This window comes from Chroicocephalus ridibundus, chromosome 3 (genome assembly GCF_963924245.1).
Source record: "Chroicocephalus ridibundus chromosome 3, bChrRid1.1, whole genome shotgun sequence".
NCBI classification, from domain to species: domain Eukaryota; kingdom Metazoa; phylum Chordata; class Aves; order Charadriiformes; family Laridae; genus Chroicocephalus; species Chroicocephalus ridibundus.
The window spans coordinates 40,752,153-40,778,235 of NC_086286.1; the positions used below are offsets into that span (position 1 = coordinate 40,752,153).

Genomic DNA, 26,083 nt, shown 5'->3' on the forward strand with positions numbered 1-26,083 from the left:
AACGGGAAAGCAGCAGCCGCATCCAAGGGTCTGGGACAGAGACACCCCCAGGTCTGGGGTGCACCAGGCCGGGCTCCTGCCGCCAGCAAGGACGAAGCCCCGGCTCAGCAGATTTGTAACAACCCTTCGCTACTTGGCAGACACCGGCATCAAGCTTTAAGCTTCGCAGTATTAAGTTCACCAACGCCAAAAAGAAACCTGTTCTGTACCAGGAAGACTACGGAGAAGAAGTAAATGACTCGTGAGACCCTATGGATTGGTTTCTGCCCGTAGCTTGTTTTCCCCACCAGAAATCAACAACAAAGCTATTTACGAGTGGTTACATGGGAACTGATGAAATTGCAGCAAACAATTTTATTGAAATAACAAGCCTGAGAGTAGTGTTCCACGAGGGGAAGTTCTGATGGGGGATTAAACTGCTCGGTTATCCTCAGACATATTTGCACACCGGGCATATTCTTGCAATACGATCCATGGCTTTATCCAGTGCACTTCCAAAAGGAGAGACGAATTTTATTTCCACCGGTGGAGGTGACCAAGAGCCTCCTTTTCTTGTGGTCCTGAAAAGAAAGAGAAGTATCAAATTGATTTTTTGATTACCAACAGTATTCAGTAGAGGAAAACGTTTTGCAATGTTGGAATTACAAAATCGATGCCAAAGAATTATTTATGGGCTTCTTTGAAGATAGGGTCAAGGCAGAAAACATAGAGAAACAAGCTTCCTTTTGCTTTCGTTCCTTACCAGACTGTCCCAAGCATTCTCACTCAGTATTCGCGTGAGCTTTTTGAGCGCCCCCACGCCCTGATTTTAAGAGGCAACTCTCCCCAGACGGTTTTCCAGAAGGAACCGGAAAACACGGCCAGAAACAAGACGTTCTCTTTACTCGTCGTCTGACCCACTCCTGCCTTCTATGGGGAACTAAAGACCGTAAGAGCGTGGTTTCGTAAGGTGGAATGACAGGAGAGCACGCCATCATTGCAAAGAGTAGCACCCACTTGGCCTTTCCTAGCCCCTCCCTCTTCTGGTTCCAATAGAAAACTGAACCGTGAAGTGGGGAAAACGGTGCCCAGGAGACCAGCAAGCTGGACAGGCTCGCAAAGTCAGAGCAGAACTGTACCGCCAAGTGAGGAAGAGCAAGTGAGGTGGCCAAAAGCTGAATCGCTACCAAAATAAAGGAATGCAAGTAAGCGTTCAAAAAGCTTTTCGTACTTGCTTGCTTTCTTCATTTTTGATTTTGCAGTTCTACCTCTCTTCAATTTTTGCTTTCCCACAGACTGTGTATATTCGGCATCCTCTTCCTCTTTGGTCGGAAGCTCCTACGTTAAGGCAAGAAAAACATTACTTATTCACAAGTTCTTACGCTTCTACAGAACACAGATGAATGTTTCTTTCATGAACAAGTCATGATAAAGGTATTGCCGAAAGCGTTACAGTTTCCCTCCACAAAAACAAACCTTCCATCTCAAACTCTCACACCAACCTAAAAGCTGAAATTCAGAAATCAACAGATAACACACCCAGTACGTTTAAGGAAAGCCACTGTGCCTTTTCTTGAAGGCAAAGCAACACTTATTAACCACACTATCTTCAATCACCGAAAGTTAAAAAAAAGCCTGTTCATGCAATAGTCATTACCAAAGAGACCGGCTTCAAACTGACCCAGATGAAACCAAGGACAGTGAAATGCTGCTTTTCCTTTCAGATCACTGCTGGGTGTGACGTTAGAAACATACAGTGTACTCTCTGCTACACACGACAGCTTCTGCGTTTAAGGGACAGAGAAGAGAGTGTTCAGTGTACGCCATCGCGTGCTCCATTTACCATCTAACAGGGTAAAAGGCAACGATGAGAGAAAAGCTGAAAGTTCCAGTCGGCAACACTTTGTCAAACTGGCCAGCTCTCACATCCGACAGCTCAACCCTGCGCTCTAAGGAGCCACTTGGATTGCCTGAGACAACACAGCATATTCTAAATAGCTCCACCTCGTGTTTTTATGGTGCGAACAAAGGCAGTATCTGTTACGTATTTCCAGGGACTCAGATGGTCAAGATAATTTAATCCACGTGTAAAGATCTTTTCCCAGCCCTCTAAGTTGTAGAGCTAGCCAACACCGGCAGAAGGAAGAAGCCCCTCAACAGCAGCTTCCAGTCTCCATAGAACCTGCTCATTTTCTTGCCTCCTGCTTTGTCAAAAGTTGCTAAAGCATCATATTATAGCAACGCGCCATGCTTCAAAACTAAATCCAAGAAATACCAGTCTGCATAAGCTTTCCTTTTACACTTACAAATCTATGAACAAGAAAGCAGTAAGCAGTTTGCCCTAAGTTTCCCAAGTCTAGAACCATCTTCTCTACAGTGTTGGGCCAAATTCAAGTCTGCCATTCTGATTTGCAATTCCAGTTCTCAATTTAAGGAGGCAGGCAAACTCTATAAAAATCCAAATCCAAACACAGTCTATAAAGACTTTAACTGGAAAAAAAATCACTCACTGCAGCCCAACTTACCCCAACAGTCCATTCTGCGTTCGAGTTCTCCTCCCTGAATGATACTCTAGGTTTCTTTGCTCGTAAAGGAGGAGTGACCGATCGTCCCGGAGACGCGGAGGGAGTAGCTAGGGGAGTGGTGCGAAGGTTGGATCTGAGAATAGACCGAGGAGTAAACCCAGGAACACCAGAAGCAGATGTGGCCAAAACTTTAGCTCTCTAGGAAAAGAAATAAAAGCACTTAATTTAAAACCCATTAAATGTTCAAAACAGAAGGCTTCCCTTGTCAAAAGTAAGAGTTTAAATTACAAACCGAGTTTGTACCAGCAGAGAGGATGTTTAGCCCCTGCACTGCTCTTTTTCCAAAGGTACGAAAACCTTAACGATAAAAAAGCCCCGTGCTTTTTATGTCTACAAGCTTTTGGTTTGGTTGGTTGTCACTGGTGTGTTGCGTTGGTTTTTTTAATACAAACCTTAACCACAGGAGGAGTGGTAAGTAAATTCAGCTCTGAGCCTCCTGAAAAATTATTTTGTGAGATGGAACCATGCATATTTGATCTCGGTGGGCTGGATGGCATGAACGAAGTGGAAGCTCTGCATGGTGACTGTGCTGCAGAACATGAAGGAACGGGATGGACCATCAAATCAGGCAACCTGTTAAGAGACACGATTTAAAAGAGGAAAACAGATAAATCAATGGGGACAAGATCATGCTGCGTTCGAGAAATCTGACATGACACAGCACAAAAACATTCAATCAACAAGAAATATGGGTAAGCCCTCAGCTGTTCAGGTGATGTATCAGGCCCAGGAAGAAGTTACAGGCATTTCCTTTTTGTAATTACTTCTCTACATTTCACACTTAATTTCCCAAATCACTGCCTCTGAGGCAAGAGTAATCCCATTTCAAGCTGCACGAGGCATGTAAGTCCCATGCCAGAAGAAAATGTATCTACATTTCTGCGCTGGGACCACTTCCAATTCTCCACTTAGTCGTGTCCCTAAGTTGGCCTTTTGGAAGCATTCATTCTGTGGATGTACTATAGCTGGAACGCTTCCATGAAGATTTCGTAACTGGCGTCCCAACAAATGCATCGCGCCACTCTGCACCAGGGAGAGGATGTGTTATGGCTGGTGGTCCTGTAGCTCGAGGTCTAGAATTAAAAGGAAAATGTAACTGACTGTCATTCCCCTGAAGTCCACACGTACCGGAACTCAAGTTCATTTGACCACGCCACTCGTAGGAAAGTCATCTGACAACTACGAGCCTCCTTCCTGCTCTTTATAACTCTGCCAAATTTTAAGCAAAAAGGGCAGAAACAAAGCAGACACTGGGCAGGAGGTGGTAAAACAGGACTATTTGATCCCACAATCAAGTCTATCCGTATCTGTACGCCCATACCTTGATGGTAATCATAGTCTTAGTTTCAGCTACCTAAAAGCCTGTAAACACACTTCCCAGAATGTAAACATATATGTATTTGCATAAATGAGATTACCATAGCAGAAAAACTGTCTCTCCACACAGTACTTATGAAGTATTGATTCTTAAATGTAATATGTTGAATGTGCAAAAAGCCAAACAAGGCTTTAGTCAGGTGCACCTTCCTTCTGGCACACAACATAACGTATCTGAGCAACTGAATGGTAAGGCTGTCTGAGTAAGAAGACGTGTATTTATTGCTCAGTTGCAAAGAAACTGTTTTAAGTGGGGTCGTCAATGGTGTGTAACATTGAATAGCTTCATAGAGTAGCTTTGGAGTAGTGCCATATTTTGTTCAACATTTAGCTTCAGCTGTAAGCAAAGGTGTAGAAACTTATTCCTAGTGTTTCAATGGATAGTACAAAAAATACAGGACGATTTTTATTGAGAACTAGCAAAACCAGTTAGTAACACCTAACAGAAGCTTGCACACTTGAGAGAACTTTCTCCTGGAACAGGCTGCAAAGGTTGGCATCCAGGCGCCTTTTGGGTACCTCCAGTGAAGGAGACCCCACTACCTCACTGCAGGCAGGAGAGTAAGGACAAAAGACCACATAACCTCAAGACAACGGTACGGAGTCAGGTGACCTTTATAACACGTAGATCAAGACTAAACTTTGTTAAAGGGCTGCTTACCTATCAACTCGTGAGAAACCGGTTTCCTGCTCATTTCCTTCCCAGACTTCTCCAGTTTTGCACAATACAGCACTGAGGAAATTTTCTCTAGTACACAAATGTCCTGCATTAGCTGGGTTTGTTACTGTGGATAATGGCATTGGTCTTGAGACTGGAAAGCAAGAGGGGAAAAATATCAGCCTGCTGCCATCAAAGAGGTGGGTGGTTAGTTCTCCACCATATTTCCCCCCGCTAAAAGTTACCTTCTCTTACGACCGACGCAGGCAAATGGTAAGGCTTGGCTCTCTCTACGGCCAGCTTCCTTTGAATTCGTGGAAGGATCTTGCCATATTGGGGTAATGCAGAATTTCGGGCAACTGCCCTCTCTCTCAAGCGAGGATCATGATCATTCTGATGAAGGAAAAGCATAAAGCAAAACTTTAACTAATTACAAGAAGTTCCTTGCACAGACCTCTCCGTGCTATTTCGCATTAGTGAGCAGATTTCCTCTACGGGTGTGGGAAAATACCTCCACTGCACAGAACAGCGGCAAGTTCTACCCATCCGCACACACCGATTTCACCTGGTACTTTTAGCAAAGTGGAAGGAAGACTGGAATAGCAACAGAGCCTACAACTTGAAGTTAAAACAATGCTGGCACTCTGCAGAACCTTCTTCTGATAACACCTGTTATCACCTGCAATTTTCTGATATCACCTGCAATTTGCAAACGACTTACTACATAGCAGGCTTTCCCTTGTTCTTCCTGAAACGCCAGCGCCCTGAATATACGGGACAACTGGAAATTACCCTGGACAACATGATGTGAAGATTAAAACAAGCAAGAAAAAGCGACCTACGCACACCACCTGGCCGCATGACAGTTTTCAAATGCAGGACCTACGACTTCCAAAACCACCTTAGAAGTTTGAGTCACTGGAAAACTATGATTCCAGAAAACAGCAAACGCGTCACAAATCCAGAACACAAGTTCATGTAACACAAAATGTAATCTGGCTATTTTGAGAAATAGAGGTTAGACAAGAATTTTTGTCATAAAAGCCGTGAAATGAAAGTTGTGGAATTGGAGAGCACACTGAAACTCGCAGAAATTAAAAAAACAAAGAAAACCCACAGAAATTTAACCTGTGGATTGGCATCTAGCCTGCTCTCAGCTAGAAGAATACAGTTGCGTGCAAGACACAAGCGATGACATACAACCTACTCGTCATCCCACAGGAAGGAGTGACACAAACAACTTCCAGTAATCTAAGCCACGCATAACACACGTATCTCAATCACGGAATGGTAAGATTGGCTGATGGGAAAGATACATGTTTATTCCTCAGATGCAAACAAACTGTTCTCAGTGGGGTCAACAGTGGTGTGTAACATTTAATGTATAGCTTCATAGAGTAGCTTTGGAGTAGTGACGTATATTGGTCAACATTTAGCTTCAGCTGTAACCAAAGGTGTAGAAACTTGTTCCGAGTGTTTCAAAGACTGGTATGAAAAAAACAAAGCAGGATTTTTATTGAGTACTATCAAAACCAGTTAGTAACACCCAGCAGAAACTTGCACGCTTGACAGAACAGAAATTTCACGCTTACCATAAGATTTACATTCATGGACTGATTCAGCTCTAGTGCTGCAATGTAGTTGGCACGCTGCAGATGGTAGACTAAAAGGAATTCTTGATTCTGAACACCAGCACTGGTCCTTAAAAACTTCTCCAAACACTCCTATGAGAAAAAAAAAATCATTCCAAAAATCTGTTATGGCTCTGCCTTTTCTCTTTTCAAAGAACGATGAACATTTTTCCTTGCTCCCACTTACTTGTTCGGTGTCTGTGAAAGGCAGCTTCAGCAAGTCTTCCATCAGGCCCATCTCCCGGCACGTTTCGTACATGTGTTTTAAGAGGTCTTCTAAGTTTGCCTGAGCGGCATGTTGGTGCAACAGACCCCAAGCCTCCACCATGCACCTGTAATTAATGTTTCAGACGTAAAGGCATGTTAATAGCATAACCAAAGAGATGCCCCAAGAGTCTTGTACTCAAAGTTTAAAGGAAACTTAGGGGATGATGATTTCTATTCTTTGTTCTCCATTTTCACAAGATTTGCGTGACAAAATGGTGGGGTGTATTTCTTTACCTATTGGAGAGCAACACAGTGAGGAGAAGCTGCACTTCCCCGCTGCTTGACACTGATGGATTCATCATCTGGATATATCTGAGGGCTTGCCCATGCTCCCCTTGGCACAGGAGGGACTGAATAATTCTCTTGTGCTGCCATGATGCGGTTTTGATTGTAGCGGGATGAAAGAGCAGGGCCAGTGAATTCTGTACAAGTTAGAGATCGGATTTTAAAATCATTTTCTAGATTATAGCTTTGTACTGCCATGTATGTCTAACTCAACTCTACCATACTTACTTCGTAATCATTGTGATCGAGAAGCCAAAAACCTTCAACAAGCTTAACAAGTCCCCAAGGCATGCCAAAGGCAGTTGGGAAGGAGTCGATTGAAGTTTCTGTCTCACTCGGAAAGGAACGCTTGATATCCAGCAGCAAGTAAATTGTCTGACATCAGGTATCTCATTAAGGCTAATCAGTTTGTAAGACCAAATGTTTATCACATTACCTTTAGAAAAACATAATGAAGTAAGAATATAAAAGTGGTAGGAAGCAGAAAATACATTCAAAACATTGGAGCATCCAACGCTCAATTATTACAGCAAATAAATTCCACAGTTGGGTTTTTCCCTCATGTCCAGCGTCTATAAAACAGTGTAAATTGTGGCATCCTTACAGTACAGCTCAGCTCCGAATGCTTAAAACTGGATTTAAACCAGTATGCGGGTCACTCATTGGTAGCGTCATTTTCTCTTTCTGACGTCCGTTTTTAGGGACATCATCTAACGAGACAGCTCTGGGCTATAAGCGTTTCTAAGCCCCTTGCTCTCTAGGCTCCCCTCGCGGGTTAGGCAACAAACAGCAAAAGCAAGGCTGTGTATTTCAGCAGCTTAAAAATTAAGTTTCTGCCTGTGATTTCAGCAAAAATCCGGTACTGGTAAACCACTCTTAGAAATCCTTTTGCTCTGAAACAGAAATTGTTTTATAACCCATCATGGGTGTTTTAGAAAATTTTAAACGGTGTTTAAATTTGGAGAAAAACTAAGGACATTTTATATCTTCAACCCTTATTACTAAAACTGTTTTCTCCCTATCGGAAAAGACTTTTGCAACAAAACGTTTAAGAAAAATGTCATCAAAAATCCACAGTACAAAGAAATAAAACAGCGCTTCTGTCTACAACTTAACGCTAAACTAAATGTTTTCACTTGCATCGTCTTTGAAGCATAAATGAAAAAATGTCATGAAACAGGTCGGCGACCAACACTGAAGAACATTTATGTGCATCCCCTGGAGGTGTAATAAAAATAACTAGAAAGGATACAATTGCGTGTTTGCAGTTTTCTTCAATGCTTTCTAGCAAATAGAGATCCAGCAGTGCCTGAAATGAAAAATTAAAAGTTCTGAAAAAACGCCTGTCTTCCCTAAATCATTGGCTTTTGGGTGGGGTTTGGCGGGGAGGGCGGCCGTTTGTTGTTGTTCTCAGTGAACAGGACACTCACATGCAAACTGGCAGGCGGGTATTTCCCAGTTCCTCCTGCATCTCTCCGCCACAGCTTCTCCACTTGGTCTCCTAACTGGGAAACCATTCCATCAACCATCAAGCAGTCCGAGTCCCATTTTCCTCTGGAACAAAAGGTAGCAAGGATTTGGACAGAGTTAAACACTAATTCCAGCCTCCCGGTGTAACGGCTTTCCTCCAGTCTTCTGCTGACTGCAGCCCTGCCCTTTCATCTCCCGATGGCACAAAGCAGAAAAAGGACACTAGAGGCTCTGTGCTTCGAAGGAACACACGAGCCTGTATGTAAGTTACTTGAGAAGTAAGCCAAGGAAGATGAACTTTGAAGTCAATACCTCCTACCCTGCAGCTTCCACCTTAACTCACCTTGCAGCCTCTTGGTCACAGTGCCATCGCCGAAGCTTGGTCAGCTCTTTATTCAGTTTTCAGTACAATTTCCAAAGAAAAACCTATTATCGGCTAATCCAAGGCATGCCGCCTATGTGCTAGGCAGCTAGTCCAGGAAAGAGAGCTGACGTTAGCAAGTGACTTCTATCCGACAGCCAGCAGAGTGCGAGGCGTGCCAACTCCATGTAACTCCAACCATCTTACGAAATCACACCACGTACTTGGGAGAAGGGGACTTAGGCCAATACAGTTATGACCCTCTATTACCAGTCAAGGACGGAGATGATTGTTTGTTAAAAAACACGCTTTCTTCTGCTTCCAAAACAATTGTTCTGTGAACACCCTGCTTTGCTGAACTGGAGGTGACTGATCCTGTCCTAATCACATGGCCTTTTTCAGTAGTCAGAAATTATACACATTAGCCAATGAATAAAGTAGACTCCCGAAAAATGATGATACCAACCAGTGGTACTAAGCAGAGGTAGATAGCACCGTTTTAACACAGGAAAGTAACCTCTCTGTTCAACAGAACACACGTGTCACTGAAGTCAAGAGTATTGCTGGCAGCGGCATTACGCATAGCCCATGCAACTGTTGAGATAAAAGCCATTCCCTTCCACTTCTGAATTTGCCGTGGAAGTGTTCTAGAGTCTTCCTCTAGCTCTTACCTTGATAAACGCTCAAGTTTCTGTCGCTGACCAGTATAGTAGCTCTCAATCAGAGGATAATTGTAGAAAGGTCTTGACAAACGCGTATCGTCATCTACAGGCAACAAAGTAGAAGCAAGTTAAAGCAGTCATATCACACTTGTAAACGAAAATTTTTGCCTAAAGAGACAGAAGATCGTACAAGCTAAGCATCAAGAAGCCTCCAACTCTGAAAGAAGCCAATCCTCTTTCTGCCTTTGCTAAAAGAACTCTAAGAGACAAGACTCAATTCCTTCTTGCCCCAAGTGCCGTTTCAAGGTTACAGTTCACGCAGCATTCACAACATGTAGGGTAAGCTGAAGTTCACTATAAAAAAAACCACCCAGTTCTCAAAGGGAATGGTTTCTAAACGAGCCGCGTGAGCATCTGTGAGACAATTAAGGCTGGCAATGGAATTTCTAATCCATCCAACTAAAGAAGGATTTCCAAGGTGTAATTTCTCCTCAAGCAACTGATAGAAAGTTCAAAACATGCAGGTAATGCTCTCACTCTAAAAACAAGCATTCCGGTACTTGTTGTTTAATAGTACTTTGTTTAAAATCTCAAGTAGTTCAAGCTGTGGACACAAGCAGTGCCTTGACATCAGGGGTCCATTGCTATTCCTAAAATCCACCCAGGAAAGAAACTGCCTGCCTCATTCTACGCTGTGTACTTGACAACCCAGCAAAATCTCAACTTCACCCACAGAACTTCAGCATACCCTGCCACTGAAGGCACTGCACTTGGGACTGCCGGGTCCTGCACTTGGGTCACAACAACCCCATGCAGCGCTACAGGACTGGGGCAGAGTGGCTCGAAAGCAGCTCGGCAGAAAAGGACCTGGGGGTGTTGGTTGACAGCCGGCTGAATATGAGCCAGCAGTGCGCCCAGGTGGCCAAGAAGGCCAACAGCATCCTAGCCTGTATCAGGAATAGTGTGGTGAGCCGGACTAGGGAAGTGATCATCCCCCTGTACTCGGCACTGGTTGAGGCCCCACCTCGAGTACTGCGTTCAGTTTTGGGCCCCTTGCTACAAGAGGGACATTGAGGTGTTGGAGTGTGTCCAGAGAAAGGCTACAAAGCTGGTGAGGGGTCTGGAGGACAAACCTTATGAAGAACGACTGAGGGAGCTGGGGTTGTTTAGCCTGGAAAAGAGGAGGCTGAGGGGAGACCTTATCACGCTCTACAACTACCTGAAAGGCGGTTGTAGAGAGACGGGGGCTGACCTCTTCTCCCTGGTGACAAGTGATAGGACAAGAGGAAACGGGTTCAAGTTATGTTAGGGGAGGTTTAGATTGGATATTAGGAAACATTTTTTCACTAAGAGGGTTATTAAACATTGGAATAGGCTGCCCAGGGAGGTGGTGGATTCACCATCCCTGGAGGTGTTTAAAAAAAGGGCAGATGGGACACTTAGGGACATGGTTTAGAAGTGGCTTTTGTCAGGGTAGGTTAAAGGTTGGACTTGATGATCTTAAAGGTCCCTTCCAACCTCAGCAATTCTATGATTCTATGATTCTATGAACCAGCACGACTTCTTCCTGACGAAACCGTTACAAAAACACGGCTAAGCATGCGTTCGTGGGAGTCACTCACTGGATGGTTGCCTTGTTACAAACGTATGACAGGTCACGCTTACCTAAACCCTCTGGAAGGAGACCGGATCGACAGAACCAGATGACCACTCGTGCATACAAAGAAATGAGGCCGGTTACCGCTTGCTTATTTGTCACGTCTGCAAAACCTGAAAAAAGGCAGGAGATGATTAGCGTTATGCAATTCTGTTCATTTTCACAAAACTCCCTTCATCCTACTAAACCAAAAGTATAAAAATAGCACATTAGAAATCTTTCTCTTTGCGTTTTTCATGCTGTATCGCTTTCTTATTTGAAGAAAAAAACCACTATCACCACCAAACCAAAAAGCAACCCCTATAAAGAACTAAACTCACTAAAGGCTAAAATAAAAAAAAAAAACCAAAACCCCAAAGCCTGAACTACTAAATGCACGCAGGAATAAGACATCTGTTTCTCACGTAGCAGAGATTCTTCTGATAGCAAAGGGATAGTCTTTTCTTTTCTCAATAGGCCAAGAACCATTTCTAAGAGAAAAAGCTGTAGAAACTCAAGTAACTTACTTTGCATGTTACTCGTTTACGCTTCCTTCGTATTGTTTAGCAATTTGCAACACGGTGTCTGCATGCAACTAGAACTTGCTAGCTAAGAACTCAAAGGAATAATTTTCAGCAATACCACATTCGGTTGCTGTAATTTCAGCCCAGTTGCCTACTAAGCTTCTCTCTGGATGTAGCCTCCCCCACCCCCTTGCATGAGCTCCACCATAAACTGTTGCCCTGAACTCCATGCGTGTTTTCTGGTGGTCCCAAGCGCTCAGCTTTAAGCCCCTTCTCCCAGCTAAATGTGACTGTCTTCCAATCCTCAGAAACAACAAAAGCCCATGTTGCCACAATTCCAAATCTTAATAAAACATACCAAAGATTTTGTAGCACTACTACAAACCTTTTTCAGTAAGCTCTTGTGCTTCTGTGAGAAAACAGTTTAAGACCGTGCTAAGGTTGCTCAAAAGCAACTGGCAGCGCTGGAGAGACCGTAATGTCTGGGGGTCAATGAAGTTGCAAGAGCCATCAAACAGCGGAACACCTTTTCAAGAATAAATATTAAATCGTTAGCCGACAGAGCAATTCCAGAGTTTCAAGGCGCACTTCAAGGACCGCGTGCAATATCCTATAGCGGCGTATTACTGAGGAAGCTCAATCAGAAAGAACGACTTTAGGTTTGCAGAATGACTACACTAGTACTCACAGATTTGGTCAAATTCTTCCTTTGTAGAGATCACTTGGTTCCATGTCCACTCAAGAACAAACCGTAAATTACCAGCAGACCTTGGCTGCTCTTTAAACAAAGAGAACAAAAAAGAAATGAATCAACAGGCTCCAACTCAAAGAGGTACCACGTAAAAAAACAACGTTCCAAGTATTACCTTCAGATATCCAATGTTTAATGCATCCAGTCAGAAGTCCCACAGAACCTGTCTGGACAGCAGCTGACAATACTGCTTCCAGCTGCTCCTCCTAAACGTAACAGACAAACTCAAATGAGAATCTTACCTACTTGCACCATGTGAACCATCAACAGTTAATGTTTCTTTCTAACTGTATACTCATTCAGACATCACAAAGTCAATCAGGACACAGGCCAGGAATGCCACGTCCTCTCTCTTAATTCCAGCCACAGGCTGGACTGCTCACTGCTCTGAGGAACACATTAACACACTTCTCCTCTGACATTTCAACTTACTGCAGCCTAATTCTAATCTTTCTTCGCATGCCTCTGCATTACAGTCTTCACGTACTGAGTTCCAACTATTTTCAGAAACATCCTCTGCTATCACCTGTTACGCATTCTGTGCATGTAGGTTTGCCATTGGAGTGCACGAAGGGGGCAGAACAAATACACTGTTTGCTTGGAAACACTTGAAGCTACAGCCAAGCAGTTTTCTAGACTGTGAAGACATGAAGCAGGTCTCATACCCAAAAACACTGTTAGAATTTTCAGTCAGCCAGAAAATTAAGTTATAAGTCAGCCAGAAAAGGAAGGTCAAAAAAAGCGTACCCCCTCCACGAGCAGCGCTGGCAAATTGGTAACAATGCCCAGTGACTGGAAAAAGGGAAACACTGCACCCGTTTTTAAAAATGGTAGAAAGGAGGACCCTGGGAACTACCGACCTGTCAGCCTCACTTCTGTGCCTTGGAAGATCGTGGAACAGATCTTCCTAGAAGCTATGCCAAGGCACACGGAGGACAGGGATGTGATTTGAGACAGCCAGCACGGCTTCACCAGGGGCAAGTCCTGCCTGACCACCCTACTGGCCTTCTATGATGGAGTGACTACACCAGTGGACAAGGGAAGAGCTACGGGTTCTTTTACCTGGATTTCTGTAAGGCCTTTGACATGGTCCCCCACAACATCCTTCCCTCTAAATTGGAGAGACAGGGATCTAATGGGTGGACTGTTTGGTGGCTGAGGAATTGGTTGGATGGTGGCATCCAGAGGGTAGTGGTCAATGGCTGCATGTCCAGATGGAGATCAGTAACAAGTGGTGTCCCTCAAGGATCCAGATTGGAACCAGTACTGTTTAGGATCTCCATCGGTGACATGGACAGTGGGATCAAGTGCACCCTCAACAAGTTTGCAGATGACAGCAAGCTCAGTGGTGCGGCTGACATGCCTGGAGGATGGGATGCCATCCAGAGGGACCTGGACAAGCTCGAGAAGTAGGCCTGTGTGAAGCTCATGAGGTTCAACAAGGCCAAGTGCACCTTGGGCAACCCCCAGTATCAATACAGGCTGGGGGATGAAGGGATTGAGAGCAGCCTCGAGGAGAAGGACTTGGGGGTACCGGTGGATGAAAAGCTGGACGTGAGTCAACTGTGCACGTGCAGCCCAGAAGGCCCACCATATCCTGGGCTGCATCCAAAGAAGTGCAGCCAGCAGGTCGAGGCAGGTGACTGTGCCCCTCGGAGGGCTGGAGCACCTCTCCTATGAGGACAGGCTGAGAGAATTGGGGTTGTTCAACCTGGAGAAGAAAAAGCTCCGAGAAGACTTTATTAGGGGTTTCAGTAGTTAGAAGGCGGTTATGAGAAAGATGGGGACAAACTTTTTTGCAGGGCCTGTTGCGATAGGACACAGGGGTAACGGCTTTAAACTAAAAGAGGATAGATTCAGTCTAGATATAGAGAAGACATTTTTTACAATGAGGGTGGTGAAACACTGGAAGAGGTTGCCAGGAGAGGTGGTAGATGTGCCATCCCTGGAAACATTCAAGGTCAGGCTGGATGGGGCACTGAGCAACCTGATCTAGGTGAAGATGTCCCTGCTCACCGCAGGAGAGGTTGACTACATGATCTTTTAAGGTCCCTTCCAACCCAAACGATTCTATGAATTTTCTGAAATAACAGAAAAGAAGTGAAACATTTCCATTCTAATAGGTTTAAATTTTAGGCTCTTCAAATACTGGATTATAATGTGGTGCTAATCCTTTAGAAGAATAATCCACAGGTATGCACAGAGGCGCGATATTAAGTAGTAGCTTGTCTCAGCTGGAGTTCTCATACTTCTTTCAGATGAAAGGATCCCTCAGAAAACTTTATTTTGTTGTGGGGGGTGATGAGGGGAGGGGAGATTTGTTTGTTTTTTTAAACACACTGAAAAGTATCTTTCCCTTCCAGGCAAAATCATGACATTCAAAGCGATTTCTACACATTAGAAGACACATGAGATGTTTCCACCTTTTCTGAATACTGGTTTCAGGCAAGGAAACACACCAAATACTGCTCACAGTGGCAAACAAAACTGCAAAGCAAGCTTCTTGACCCTACTTCTGAAATTTGTCTTCCTAACACTCACAGGAAATCCCTGCTCAAATGCATAACAAGCCTGATGTAGAATCCAGGAGGCAGGAAGATGAGGGCAGCGGGAAGGCTGCTCTCCCCTTCCTGCTGATGGCTCCACTGCATGATGACCAGCTGGCTGATCCTTTCGCTTAGACCCTGCCGGGGGGAAGAAGATGGGCTGCTCATCACAAAGGCTCCATCTCTCACGGAACTCTTCAAATGACAGAGAAAGGTTGATGCAAATGGAAAACCTATGGCAGGGGGAGTGAAGTCACTGTGGTGGCATAAAGCACATAGAAGGTAGCGAGTGTCATGAGATAAAGGTGATTAAGGTGTTGCAGCTGCAAGAGGGCAGTCTCAGAGCAGCAAATTGGGCTACTGCAGCACAAGGCAGAGGCTACAGAGGTGGAGATCCGCCCGGAGAGGATGCAGAAAAGCCTACCGATGAAGGGAAAACGAGGGCAAGCCGTGAAGAAATTGCCAGGGAGAGCTGACAGCAGTAATCCTTTACCACAGCCCACTTCCTTGGAAGCAAATGATCACGTACAGTGACAGTGCAGCAAGCCGACGTCTGCAAGAGCTCGCATCCCAGTGAGACGCCCCCATTGTCGGCTACTGCACTGAACCACTGCTTTGAGAATCTGACAGGGATGGGGGTTGCTCTGGGGGACACATGCATTATGTTGGGCATGACCAGCACTGACTGCACGCTTCCTTGTGCGCATCTGTGTGTGGCACCGAATTAAGAGAGGGGTCTCTAAAGACAGATCTCTTAGGGCTGTTCCCAGTCAAAGTCACTACTTTGGATCTAAGGATACGGTTACTTCTGCTAGCTCAGGTCATGCCTGTATTTCAATGCAACTTTGCAAAGAATCCAAAAATTGGATTATCGTGTCTTGTAGCCCCTCCAGCCCTGTCAGACCAGATGGATGTATTTCCCCCTTGATTCCCTCATAGGCACTCACCTGACTCAAACTGGATGGCTGGACGTCAACTGGTCTTGGAGACAGCAAGCCAGCTACAAGACACCTATTGTAGCTCTCCTGAATGGCTTCCCACATTGAAGGGCCAGATTTCTTCAAAAAATTCAAGGTCTGAAACATCAATCGAAAACCACAGATTAAGACAGCATTGTTATTCCGTCACTACGCTTCTGGATAACCTCTAAAAGGAAGAATCTAAATGTTCACTGACACCGTCAGACAGCCTGAACCACTAAGATGCTTTAGGTTAGCAATCTGCGTAATTAAGTCTTTTCTACCTTCTCTGTCTATACACAGGCCTTGCTCTTTCCCTCAACACTGACACAAAATACATTCTATATAAGCTAAGCTAACATGCAACTTCACGCTTTGGAAGATCCTTTCTATGCCTGTTCGTATGGAAGCCGATTCATGTTGGAAACATTTAGTGAGCTGAAACTTCACTCAAAATTATCTGTCACAATCTGTGCCGTGGCTCAGAAGTTATAATTTGGCCGAGTTTGGGAGAAAACAAAATTTTCACTCCTCAAACAGTTATGTCATTTTTCATTTTCTCCATTCCCTCCTTTTTCAAGAGAATTGGGGATCAAAACTCTAACTCAAGACTATGCAGGCAGTTCGACTGAGGGGCAATAAAGAAGTAACACCTTTCCCCGCCTTCTACAGTGGTTTTGTTCTTGCTCCTGGAGCAACGTTGCATTCCTTTCTAGACATTCAATCCCCAAACGTGCTTCAAGAGGAGACAACGGCAGTTGTACAGTCCCAAGAGGGGACCTAAAACATTACCATTTGCATACAACTGGCGACAGGATACAATTGCAACTATGCGTGTGGACGGGCAGGATGAGCATGAAACGGTCCCTAACACGGAAAGCAGTGCAACAGAAAACTTTGAAAAGCTACATCTCCTGCCACTCGCAATAAAGATACAGTAAAAGATCACCTCCTTCTGGAAGCCGGTGCAAGTCATGTGAACGACTCCGGAGGTCAGCAAGCACGTACCATCTGCAGAAACAGGGAACGTTTGACAACCTTCCGTACTCTCACAGTTATGGCATGACCACTTTACATTTTTTACACACCGGTATCTAGAAACATATAACTGAGTGCTTTGAGCTTCAGTTCACAGTCATTTCAGGCTATAACCAGCACCACTTCACCGGCTACATTACAAAAGCACCAAAACTCAGCCGGCTGTCAGATATGTTCCACAATAGTAAATACCTTGTCAGTACAACGTGATCAGAGTTGGGTTTGGGGGGGACTGGGTGTTTTTTTGGTTTGGGTTGGGTTTTGAATGACAAACAATGACTGAACAAGAGAACCAATGAATGGCATTTGACCTCATTTTAAGCTTATCACTCTCAAAAGCAGTGAAATACCTACCAAAGTTATAGTTGCCTGGATGAAAAAACCGCTCAGGTGGTGGATAAGAAGGAGGAACTCCCCGACTTAGACTCCGCTCATGGACCAGAATATCCAAAAGGAGCTTCGGAGAAGTCACGCTCACTACGGTATCCAGCGACCACAGTGCAAAATAGGGGCACTCATGAGGGAATTCTTCCGGCCTTAAAGAAAACAAGCGCGTAAGCTAAATGCCGACATTCAAATGAATTATTGGCAGGCATATGGAAAACTACTGAAGAAAAATCTACCTTAGCGAATCTGGCATTTGAGCAGAATACCAGCGATTAATGTCAAATACACCCAGGTAAGTAGATGGTTTTCCCTGACCGTACGTATTCACTTGCCAACTGAAGACTGAGACACTGGTGTCAGGAGACGTGACTGTAAAAGACAAGACGTTGTTTCTGACTTGTAGAAAATACGATAGATCCGATAGTTTTAAAACACCACTTTCTATTTTGGCTTCATTCTCTTCTGTCACTCGTGAAACACAACACTTCCTAAGAGTGATTACAGTAATTACGGAATAGCAAACATCTCTGTGATAGGTTTCAGTCACACTGCCCCTTTTTCTTGTCCCCTCGTCCAGATCACTGGTCAAGATACTAAAGAGAAGTGGCCCCACTGCAGTGCCCTGGGGAACAGCACTTGTGACGGGCTACCATCTGGATGCAGATGCGGACATCGGTTTGAAGAAGGGAAAAAATTCTGGTAACATTCCTAAGCAATGGAGAGTTTGAACTTCTTGTTCAAAGATGGCAGCTGGAGGAGTAAAACGACTGACCATCATCATACAAACGGCCCCACCATACATCGCGATAGCATGTCAGCAAGCATAAAATAAAACCCACTTTTTCCCTTAAAGAAGTCCCACATAACTTAAGCATCCATTTTTTTCTTCGTAAATAATCCCAACAATCTAGTCTATGCAGATAGGCAAGACTTTCAGACTGTGGGGACAGAACAGCATTCGTTGCTTAGGTTCCAAAAGCACTTCTTTTAAAATCACCAAACACGGACATCAGAACAAACCTTCATTTACGCTATCCTTTCCGTCAACGTCGCTGCGGAATTTTTCGACAGTCTGGCAGCTGATTAATTTAGTACTCAACTGGCCTCTCAAGGGAAAGACTCCACCCGTGAGATCTACACTGAACTTTTCGCCACGGTATTCCAAACCCTGGGGGAAAAAATCAGAGAAGAGAGCAAAGGTCATTCTAAGATAAAAACATACATTACATACATACACTGGTCAAACTCTGATATCAAAGTAGAGAGTGTATACTCTGCCCATCCGCAAGCATTGTGCGGAACGAGGGTAAAGATGCGCTCTACGATCGTGATTTGATGCACCAGATTTAGCAACTGCTGCGACAGTACAAAAAAGGTCTTTGGAAGCATTACTTAAACATACCTTTCTGTTTAATTACTTAAGCAGACTTAAACCAGCCTTGAAGGCAATGGAGACGAGAGTTTGACACGCATATAGAAAAACACAGTACCACATGTTCCATAAGTCCTATTTGTGACTCTTACCATGACACACAGTCAAAGAGGCACTGCTTCATAGCCTCAAACCTAATTCCTGGAACAAAAAGCACTGCTGTATTGAAAAAGTCTTTTGAGCTCCTATGAACTCTATCCAATGAACAAGGATCAACAGTAGATTCCTCCTTCTTTACTCAAACTTGGCCTAGCAAACGGGAGACACTTAAATTTTCTACCCCTGAAGATGGACAAGAAACTTGACTCAGACAGCCATGCAGGCAGACAGTCATGTAGTACTAACCAATCTGTGACTACAAGGAAGTGTTCTGAGACTAAAAGTATCCGCTGTGGAGCACAGGTCCCGCACATCAACAAAGATAAAGAGATAGCATCCAGCACGCGATGAATCCCTGGAAGATCCTTCTACTTGGTCACCGTGATAGATAATGCATTTTAAAGAAACACCACCTTTTCCAAACACCTAACCTCTATCTATGCAAAAGCAACAGTGCCAAATGAGGAAGCACCTTTCCTACACATAAGCAAAACACTCAAAATCTAAATTAATCCAAAAAAATCAAAAGGCACAGTCCCTACAAAAACCAGAGTACCACGATACAAGAGTCACCCCTGTTTCGTTCCATAGCTATTGAGAATATGCAAGAGAAAGTACCAAATCAGGAGGAAAGACTTGCTCTGAACTAAGATTACTGTCCCCTCAAAAAGATTTTGGAAGACTTCCAGGCGTACAACTGAATGGAATTACACATCTAACAGATGCGCCTTGTCTCTGTTAGCTATCTGAGATACAAGGATACCTCACATCTGTATTTTAAACGCATCCTCCTTGGAGCCAGATCTAACATTTAGGTACACTCTTCTGACCAAATTACATATTTTCCTGGCTTTAAGAGTAGATTGAATAGGTCACCCAGCCAAAAAGAAGAACGAGTTATCTTTACAGCTACTAAGTGTCAGGATCAACACTGAAGAGACACTGTAGGTGCATTTCATGTGAGAAGTCCGGCTGACAAAGCTCTAAGGGAAACCAAGAATATAAAACTGAAGATCAGCAAAGACTAGAGTATGACTGTATTTTAAGAAAGGGAGAGAGACAGAAGCTTATTCAAGTCCGAAGCTTGGTTAAACCAAGCGATTCAAGGCCCAATCTTCTCTTCCTACATGCCATTCGTTTGGTATTTCAGAATAATTTTATTTGCAAAAGCCGCGTCCTCTTCAGGAATTTCATTTATACGGGCTCTTTGCAGATGAATCTAGCTGGAACACACGACACTGCAGTATAAAATGGTACGCCTTCTTTCCAAAAGGTATGGACAAAGGCCGTGCCCAAGAAGACTCAGCAAAACATGATTATTTTTTCAGCCAGCTCTGAAGGTTGATGGTAAATCTCACCCCTGTAACTCAACTGATACTCCCTTAGAGAAAATTACTATTGTCTGCTTTTCCCACGCATGCACCTCTTACCTCATACATGACTTGTCCTGAGGCCACGCGTTTTCTGTCACCAAACGCTAACTGCTGCAGGTGTAAACTCACCACATCACCTTCACTGAAAAAGGGATAAATTATGAGATTTGGTTACAAAGCTGCTTTATAGTCCTCATCGTCGTGTTAGTAGACCTAGACGTTTTCTTAATAGCATGCTCCTGCTGAAAAGAACACCACCTCTTCCCAAAACATGATCATCGGCCACATTTAGCCACTGAAACATGAAGGAGGGCGTTTTGACACTAACAGCTTCAGGGGCAAAAGCCAACCGTACAATTGGAAAGCTGTAATATGTTGTATGGACTAAGAATTGTTGGAAATAGATCTTCACAATGAAGAGTTCTCCATCAAAACTGCTTTGAAGTCAAATTTTAAAAGACTGCCACTCTACCAACAGCTGAGCTGATGGAATCGCTTGCTGATGCAGAGAGAGAGATCTCTCTGCCCTTCCCTTACCACCAAAGTTCCCCTCCCCCTCTTGCACACTCTGCACCCTTCCAAGTCCGATTTGATTCAGCAGAACAGCAGGAACCCATTGGCTTTTCTGCTGAATCGTTTTCTGCCCGGGGAGCTGCACTGCCTCACCAAGGCTCCACAGACTGCTGACGCTGGCACAAGGCCATCGGCAATACTGTCACCGCCGCCTTTAGGGGCGGCAGGCTGTTGTGTGGGCACGTCTGGTGTTCTAGATCTGCAGCCTCAACTGCTCCTAGTGGTATTTTAATACCACGGTGTGACTATCAAACAAATGATGAAGCGGTCATCGAGGAACAAAAGCAAACCATTTGAGAATGCGAGCAGAAGAATATGGCCACTGTTGCTGTGCCTTCTGACAGAAGGCAGGAACTAGTAGGTCCCGCTTCACGTCTGGTAAATCCTGTAAAAATTGCATTCTAAGTTTAACACCTTCCGTACCGGAAAGAATCGCAGACACACAACAAATACACATGTTCAACTGTATGGGAACAAATATCCTTAAAAAAAAAAAAGAAATAATTCAGTGGCTGATAGTTAAAGTTTTTATTCACCTTTCCTGCGTAGACTGAACAGCCCACAAGTAGCAACAATTGCGAGGATCATTCTCAGGCTCTTGAAAAGTGACAGCATAGACAGGAATCCTCCCTCCTTCAAGCTGAGAGTGGTGCCTACAGGTTTAGGGGAAAAAAAAAGCAAAACGAAAAAGAAAACAAAAGGTGAGCCTAGTGGCCCAAACACAGGTAGTTTCTCGTTTCGTGGACTACGTCAAGCATTGTTCTTCCTGACTTCTGAACCTTATTTGTACCTCCACACTCTACTCTTGCCACCTAATTATTCCTCCACTGTCTATTTATGCATCCAACAGCTTCTGGGGAGTCAGTGCAGATCTGCTGAAGGGAATCCCGACCAGAAGTTAGCCAAATATCTCAGGTGAGATTGCTCTTTCGGCCAAAGCTGACATGCAGGAAAGAATACATTTTTCAGGCACAGGTCAGCTATTGAGTTTTCATGTCTCACTAGTTTCACCCTGGACACTTTAGAGAATATCGGCACCAAAATCACATCACTGACATACTTCAGCCTTTCAATGGATGCCCCAGTTGCAGTAACCGGTTCTGAAAACCCCAGGAAGCATGCTTCCCACAATTCCTCAATCCACAGGCACAATAAGGAAAACAATCCTAGTCCACTGGGGAGAAGGCGGACCACTTGATCCAGGTATGACTGAAAAGTTATGTCAGAAGAGGATTTCTGAACGTGCCAAGATTATACTCATACTCATGTCAGTCCCTGAAAAAGTTCTCTTTACATCCACATACTTCCTTAAGCAACAAATCGAGAGCCCCACACCTCCAGGCATGGCCAAGTGTAAAGGCCTACTTACTCTCTCTTCAAAGTTTTCATATTCCAGAGCGACAGGTAGCCATCCGAGAAACCCACAACGAGCTGGTTGCTTCTGCTTATGTAGCACAGGGCTGATACTGCTGTTCCGGAAGCATTTTGTAGTTGAAAACAGAGATGTCTCCCTTCGCTGGTCACAGTTTCTCTTCTTTGTGCAACTTCAGCAGGATTTTTAGTGACAACTTCTAGATCTACACACACAAAACCAAGCAATAAATGAATACGTTATGCCATTTAGGCTGCATTTTAGGCACTGATGTGACAACCCCTATCATCTAATGCTACCGTGCCAGGCAAAATAGCCATTTATGCAACACTTTTTTTTGCCATTTCCATTATGTATGTCTTTGAACAACATAAGAACTCTCGGATCAGACAAGTATTCTCACTCACATTTGAAAGCTAGGTAAAAACGTGACCAAATTCTTCCCGGACTCTGAAAAGCAGGAGTTTGGGCCTCGTGATGAAATTTGAAGTGGCACCTCGTGTTTGAAGTGGCACCAATTGCTGAAGCTGCTGTTGTAATAGCCAAAACGGTGTATGCAATCTGAGTACACCTATTCGAGATTTCATTCATCCAAATGCATGGGTGTTGGTAAGTGGGGTTTATTTTAAAAAACAAGCCCAAAATTTGCCCCAAGTCAATTAACACAAGCAGAAGAGCATTCCCGGGAAACAGGGCTCCTCCAACACAACTTCCTACCAGGCGGCCGCACCGGCTCACGTGGCAAAATTCCTACACCTCTCTGGCAAGAATCATAGTGGCACAGGGATCTTGGTGGGAGGGGGCATTTACAACACTGCGAGGAGCAGTCAGACACTCCCAGGTTTAATCAGGTCAGGACTATACGATGTCAAACTGCCACCTGTAACCAGTCGTCAGAAATGTCTGACACAAGGGTCTTCAAAGTGGGATGCATACTGTTTTGTTAGAAGACAGAAGTTTTCTTGCGTTTAAATTCATGTGGAAAAACTGCAGGCTTACCCAATGCTTCGATATCGTTCTGAGTGCAGGAGCAATCATCCAAACTAAGGTCAACCAGAAGCAGATGGCCAGCATCTGTAGCCACTGCTGCCACCCCAAAGAGCCATCGCAGACTCTGATGGAGGTGCTGAGTGCTCACGCTGGGTCCTCCGTGATTCGCTATGGGTTCTATAGCGGTTACCTACAGGAAAACTACAAGTTACTATTTGAGCTCTTTGACAAGCTCAATAGAAAAAGTAAATACAGGAGCATCAAAGCATTGTTTGCAATTAGATCAAGAAAAGAGACAAAGACAAAAAAGCCCCGTACAAAAACCTGTTACTGCCTTCCATTTACTAGATTTCCTGCGGGTAAGTGACTTAACTTCAACTTACATGGGGCATTCTATTAGTACAGCTTAGCAATTTCCATTTCCTACTTCGCAGTAATTAACTGGAGGAAAACACAGAAAATCAGTTATACGCAAGAAACTTTATCGTATTCAAGGGGCTTAAGACAGACAAACACAACTACATCGAGGTCTCCCACCGCTCACAGCCCACCAGCACCGCGATACAGTCTATGCCTTCTTTGACAAACGGGCGTTAGGATAAATCAGGGCTCCAGAGTCAGACGAGGCAGCGGCCAAGTTGCATGGGAGACACACCATTTCCATGGGAGCGAAACGTATTTAGAAAGCGTTGAAGGGAGAGACCAGCTTAGTAAAATTCACACTAGTCCGCATTTAGAAGAAAAGTAACAACCACATAAAGGAAAAGAAGCTTTAAATGCACACCAGCGCTTTCACGAATGTTGAGAAAAATGTTAAAAGCCAGCCTAAAGCAGCAGCTTCTCAGATAAAAAGGTGACTCCACCTGAAGGAGGAAGCGCACACTGCTCTCTCATGTGCCCAGCAGTCTGCACGCAACTGTCTCACAAGGCGAAGACAGACCTTTCAGCACACGTTGCAGCACATCCCAGGACAACACTGACTGCTAGAGCAGAGACACGAGCACACAAAGACTCCTGCGCTAAAGCTGCACGTATTTCTCTCTCTCAGTCACCCCAATACGAATGCTTACTACTAGTCATCACACTGTAGCATTACAAACAAACAAAACTCCACCTGTATTCTAGCAAGTCAAACCAAAGCAGCTGATGGAAAGCTGGCTAAGAAGTTAGTTAGTTAGTTGTTGCAGATTCTAAGATGATAAAAATGAATCTTGATGTTCTATTGACTGCCACCGATTCTTGTTTACATTAAGATAATGAGGCTAGGGGACACACATCATTTGAGTTTCTGGGTTACAGAAGACAGAAAACATCAGCAACATTACACCAGTGTGTCCCATCTACACAAACACACTAGTCAGAGAGCAGAGATTCAAGGACTGCAGGCTGAAAGGTGACCTCCCAACAATCTGTCAGATAACTCACTAGAGGCTCTTTTTTCCTCTCCTAAGTCAACAGAAAAATGTGTTCTCCTCAGCCTGCTTGCTAGGCTGAGATTCAAGGCAATGTGTCGAAGTCATTTACAGCACAACTATGGAATTCTGAGCCATTTTAAAGACGGTATTTCTGATGGAAATCAAGCAATTAGGGCCAAACAAAGGTGCTTTTCAATGCCTTTTTGCGGAAGGAGAGAATCAGGTAACTCTGTGCTCTACAATAAAACCAGAAAACTTGTTTTACTCTCAGTAAACTCCAACAATAATGGCACATTAAGCCCAAGATTTTACAGCAACACCGTCTTGACTGGATACTCTCAAGTGACAGGATGTTAACGCGCGATAGAAAAAATACCTCCTACAAAGAGACGCTCCAAAGCTTGTCCTAAAACAGGCCTACGCAGCACCTAACAACATCAAAGCTTCGTTTCTCCAATTAAAAGGTACCTACCCTCCCGGGAAGAACAACTGCTTTAACCACTCTTGAGAGTCCAAGGTCGTACAGACAGAGAACACTTCCCTCTGCGTCTTCCAACCCAACCAGCAGTCCAGTTCTCTTCTCCCAGGAAAACTCCTTCACCACACGAACAGTGGGAGGCTGTTCATTGACTCCACTGAAACGGTACGCAGAGAGCCGCTCTCCTGTCACACAGTTCACCACCTCAAGGTGAGGACCACGTGCCAACCACGCCAGGCCGTTTCTCCCTGTGAGAGAAAAGAAAGAGGACTGAAGCAAATGTCCAACGGAAGACTGAAAACAGCTGAAAAAAAATCACAGTGCCTGCCCCTTTCCTTCAATAAACGTACCTAGCAGAGGAAGACCGACCTACCTCATTCTAGTCAATGATTCAAAATCACCCGTTGAAATCCCCAAGCAATCCCTCCTAAAATTAACCAGCTTGTTATTTTGCATTTGTACTTGTCATTCCCGCACCGAAGAATCTGGGTTGTTTGGGATAAAGATGACAAGGTCCTGATCGACAGCCTTTATACCATATTCGCCTTGGTTTTGCTAGAAATGATCTAAACGCATATGGGAATACAAGTCTTAGAGCGTAGAGGAAGAATCGAAGGCATTTTGTTTCACTGAACTACTGCCAGCCCAAAGGAAGTATGAGCTCAATTCCTGCATTTACACTCAGGTAGATAGATTCCACCTGGTCTTAACAGAAGCCTAGACCTCCAGATAGGCACCCAGCTCTACTGTCACATCACCTGGAAAGTCCACTTCAAAGTTTAACTATACTCACGTTTTAATATTAGCATTTGTCATCGCTGAAGCACCCTTTTTGTTCTCTCTCTCTCAACAGGATGCCTCTTAACAGCACCAACCTGACACAGCTGATACGATGACCTGAGGCTTCAGGTAGCCTCCAGGCAAGAACAGCTTTGTACCGAGACCAAATTTAAAGGAAAATGCTCACCTCCAGAAAACCTCCCGCACAGCACAGAGCCGAGGGTTCCCTCATCTTCCCCAAGTGCCTGAAGAGTCACCTCTGGAAACTGCAGCAGACTGCTCGTTACCTCAGCTGTTAGCTCTTGCATTCTTCGCTGTAAATACAGGAAAAAATTGCACAACTAGACTCACGTCAGCCAGAACTATTCTTGAGAGTGACAGAAGTTTCATCAGTATGCAGTGAAAAATCCCCTAGACATCACCTCTAGCTCTTTTCCTTGCAAATAATGGCACTC

General features: G+C 44.3%; 1 protein-coding gene across 1 annotated transcript; it reads right to left on the reverse strand.

Annotated features, from left to right (window-relative positions):
• Positions 1–1,592: 1,592 nt before the first annotated feature.
• LOC134512940 (protein ELYS-like) lies at positions 1,593–25,936 on the reverse strand. The gene is made up of 27 exons (XM_063328859.1): positions 25,816–25,936; positions 24,843–25,096; positions 22,965–23,145; positions 21,963–22,170; positions 21,130–21,246; positions 20,078–20,162; positions 18,137–18,284; positions 17,353–17,485; positions 17,084–17,265; positions 16,641–16,702; positions 15,680–15,808; positions 12,302–12,392; positions 12,124–12,213; positions 11,821–11,961; positions 10,941–11,045; positions 9,285–9,378; positions 8,213–8,336; positions 8,035–8,091; positions 7,011–7,157; positions 6,732–6,919; positions 6,418–6,562; positions 6,192–6,323; positions 4,845–4,992; positions 4,603–4,753; positions 2,957–3,137; positions 2,505–2,702; positions 1,593–1,763 (listed from the first exon to the last, which is right to left on the reverse strand). The coding sequence occupies exons 1-27, from the start codon at positions 25,934–25,936 to the stop codon at positions 1,593–1,595; spliced, it is 3,783 nt and encodes a 1,260-aa protein (XP_063184929.1).
• Between the last annotated feature and the right edge of the window lie 147 nt (positions 25,937–26,083).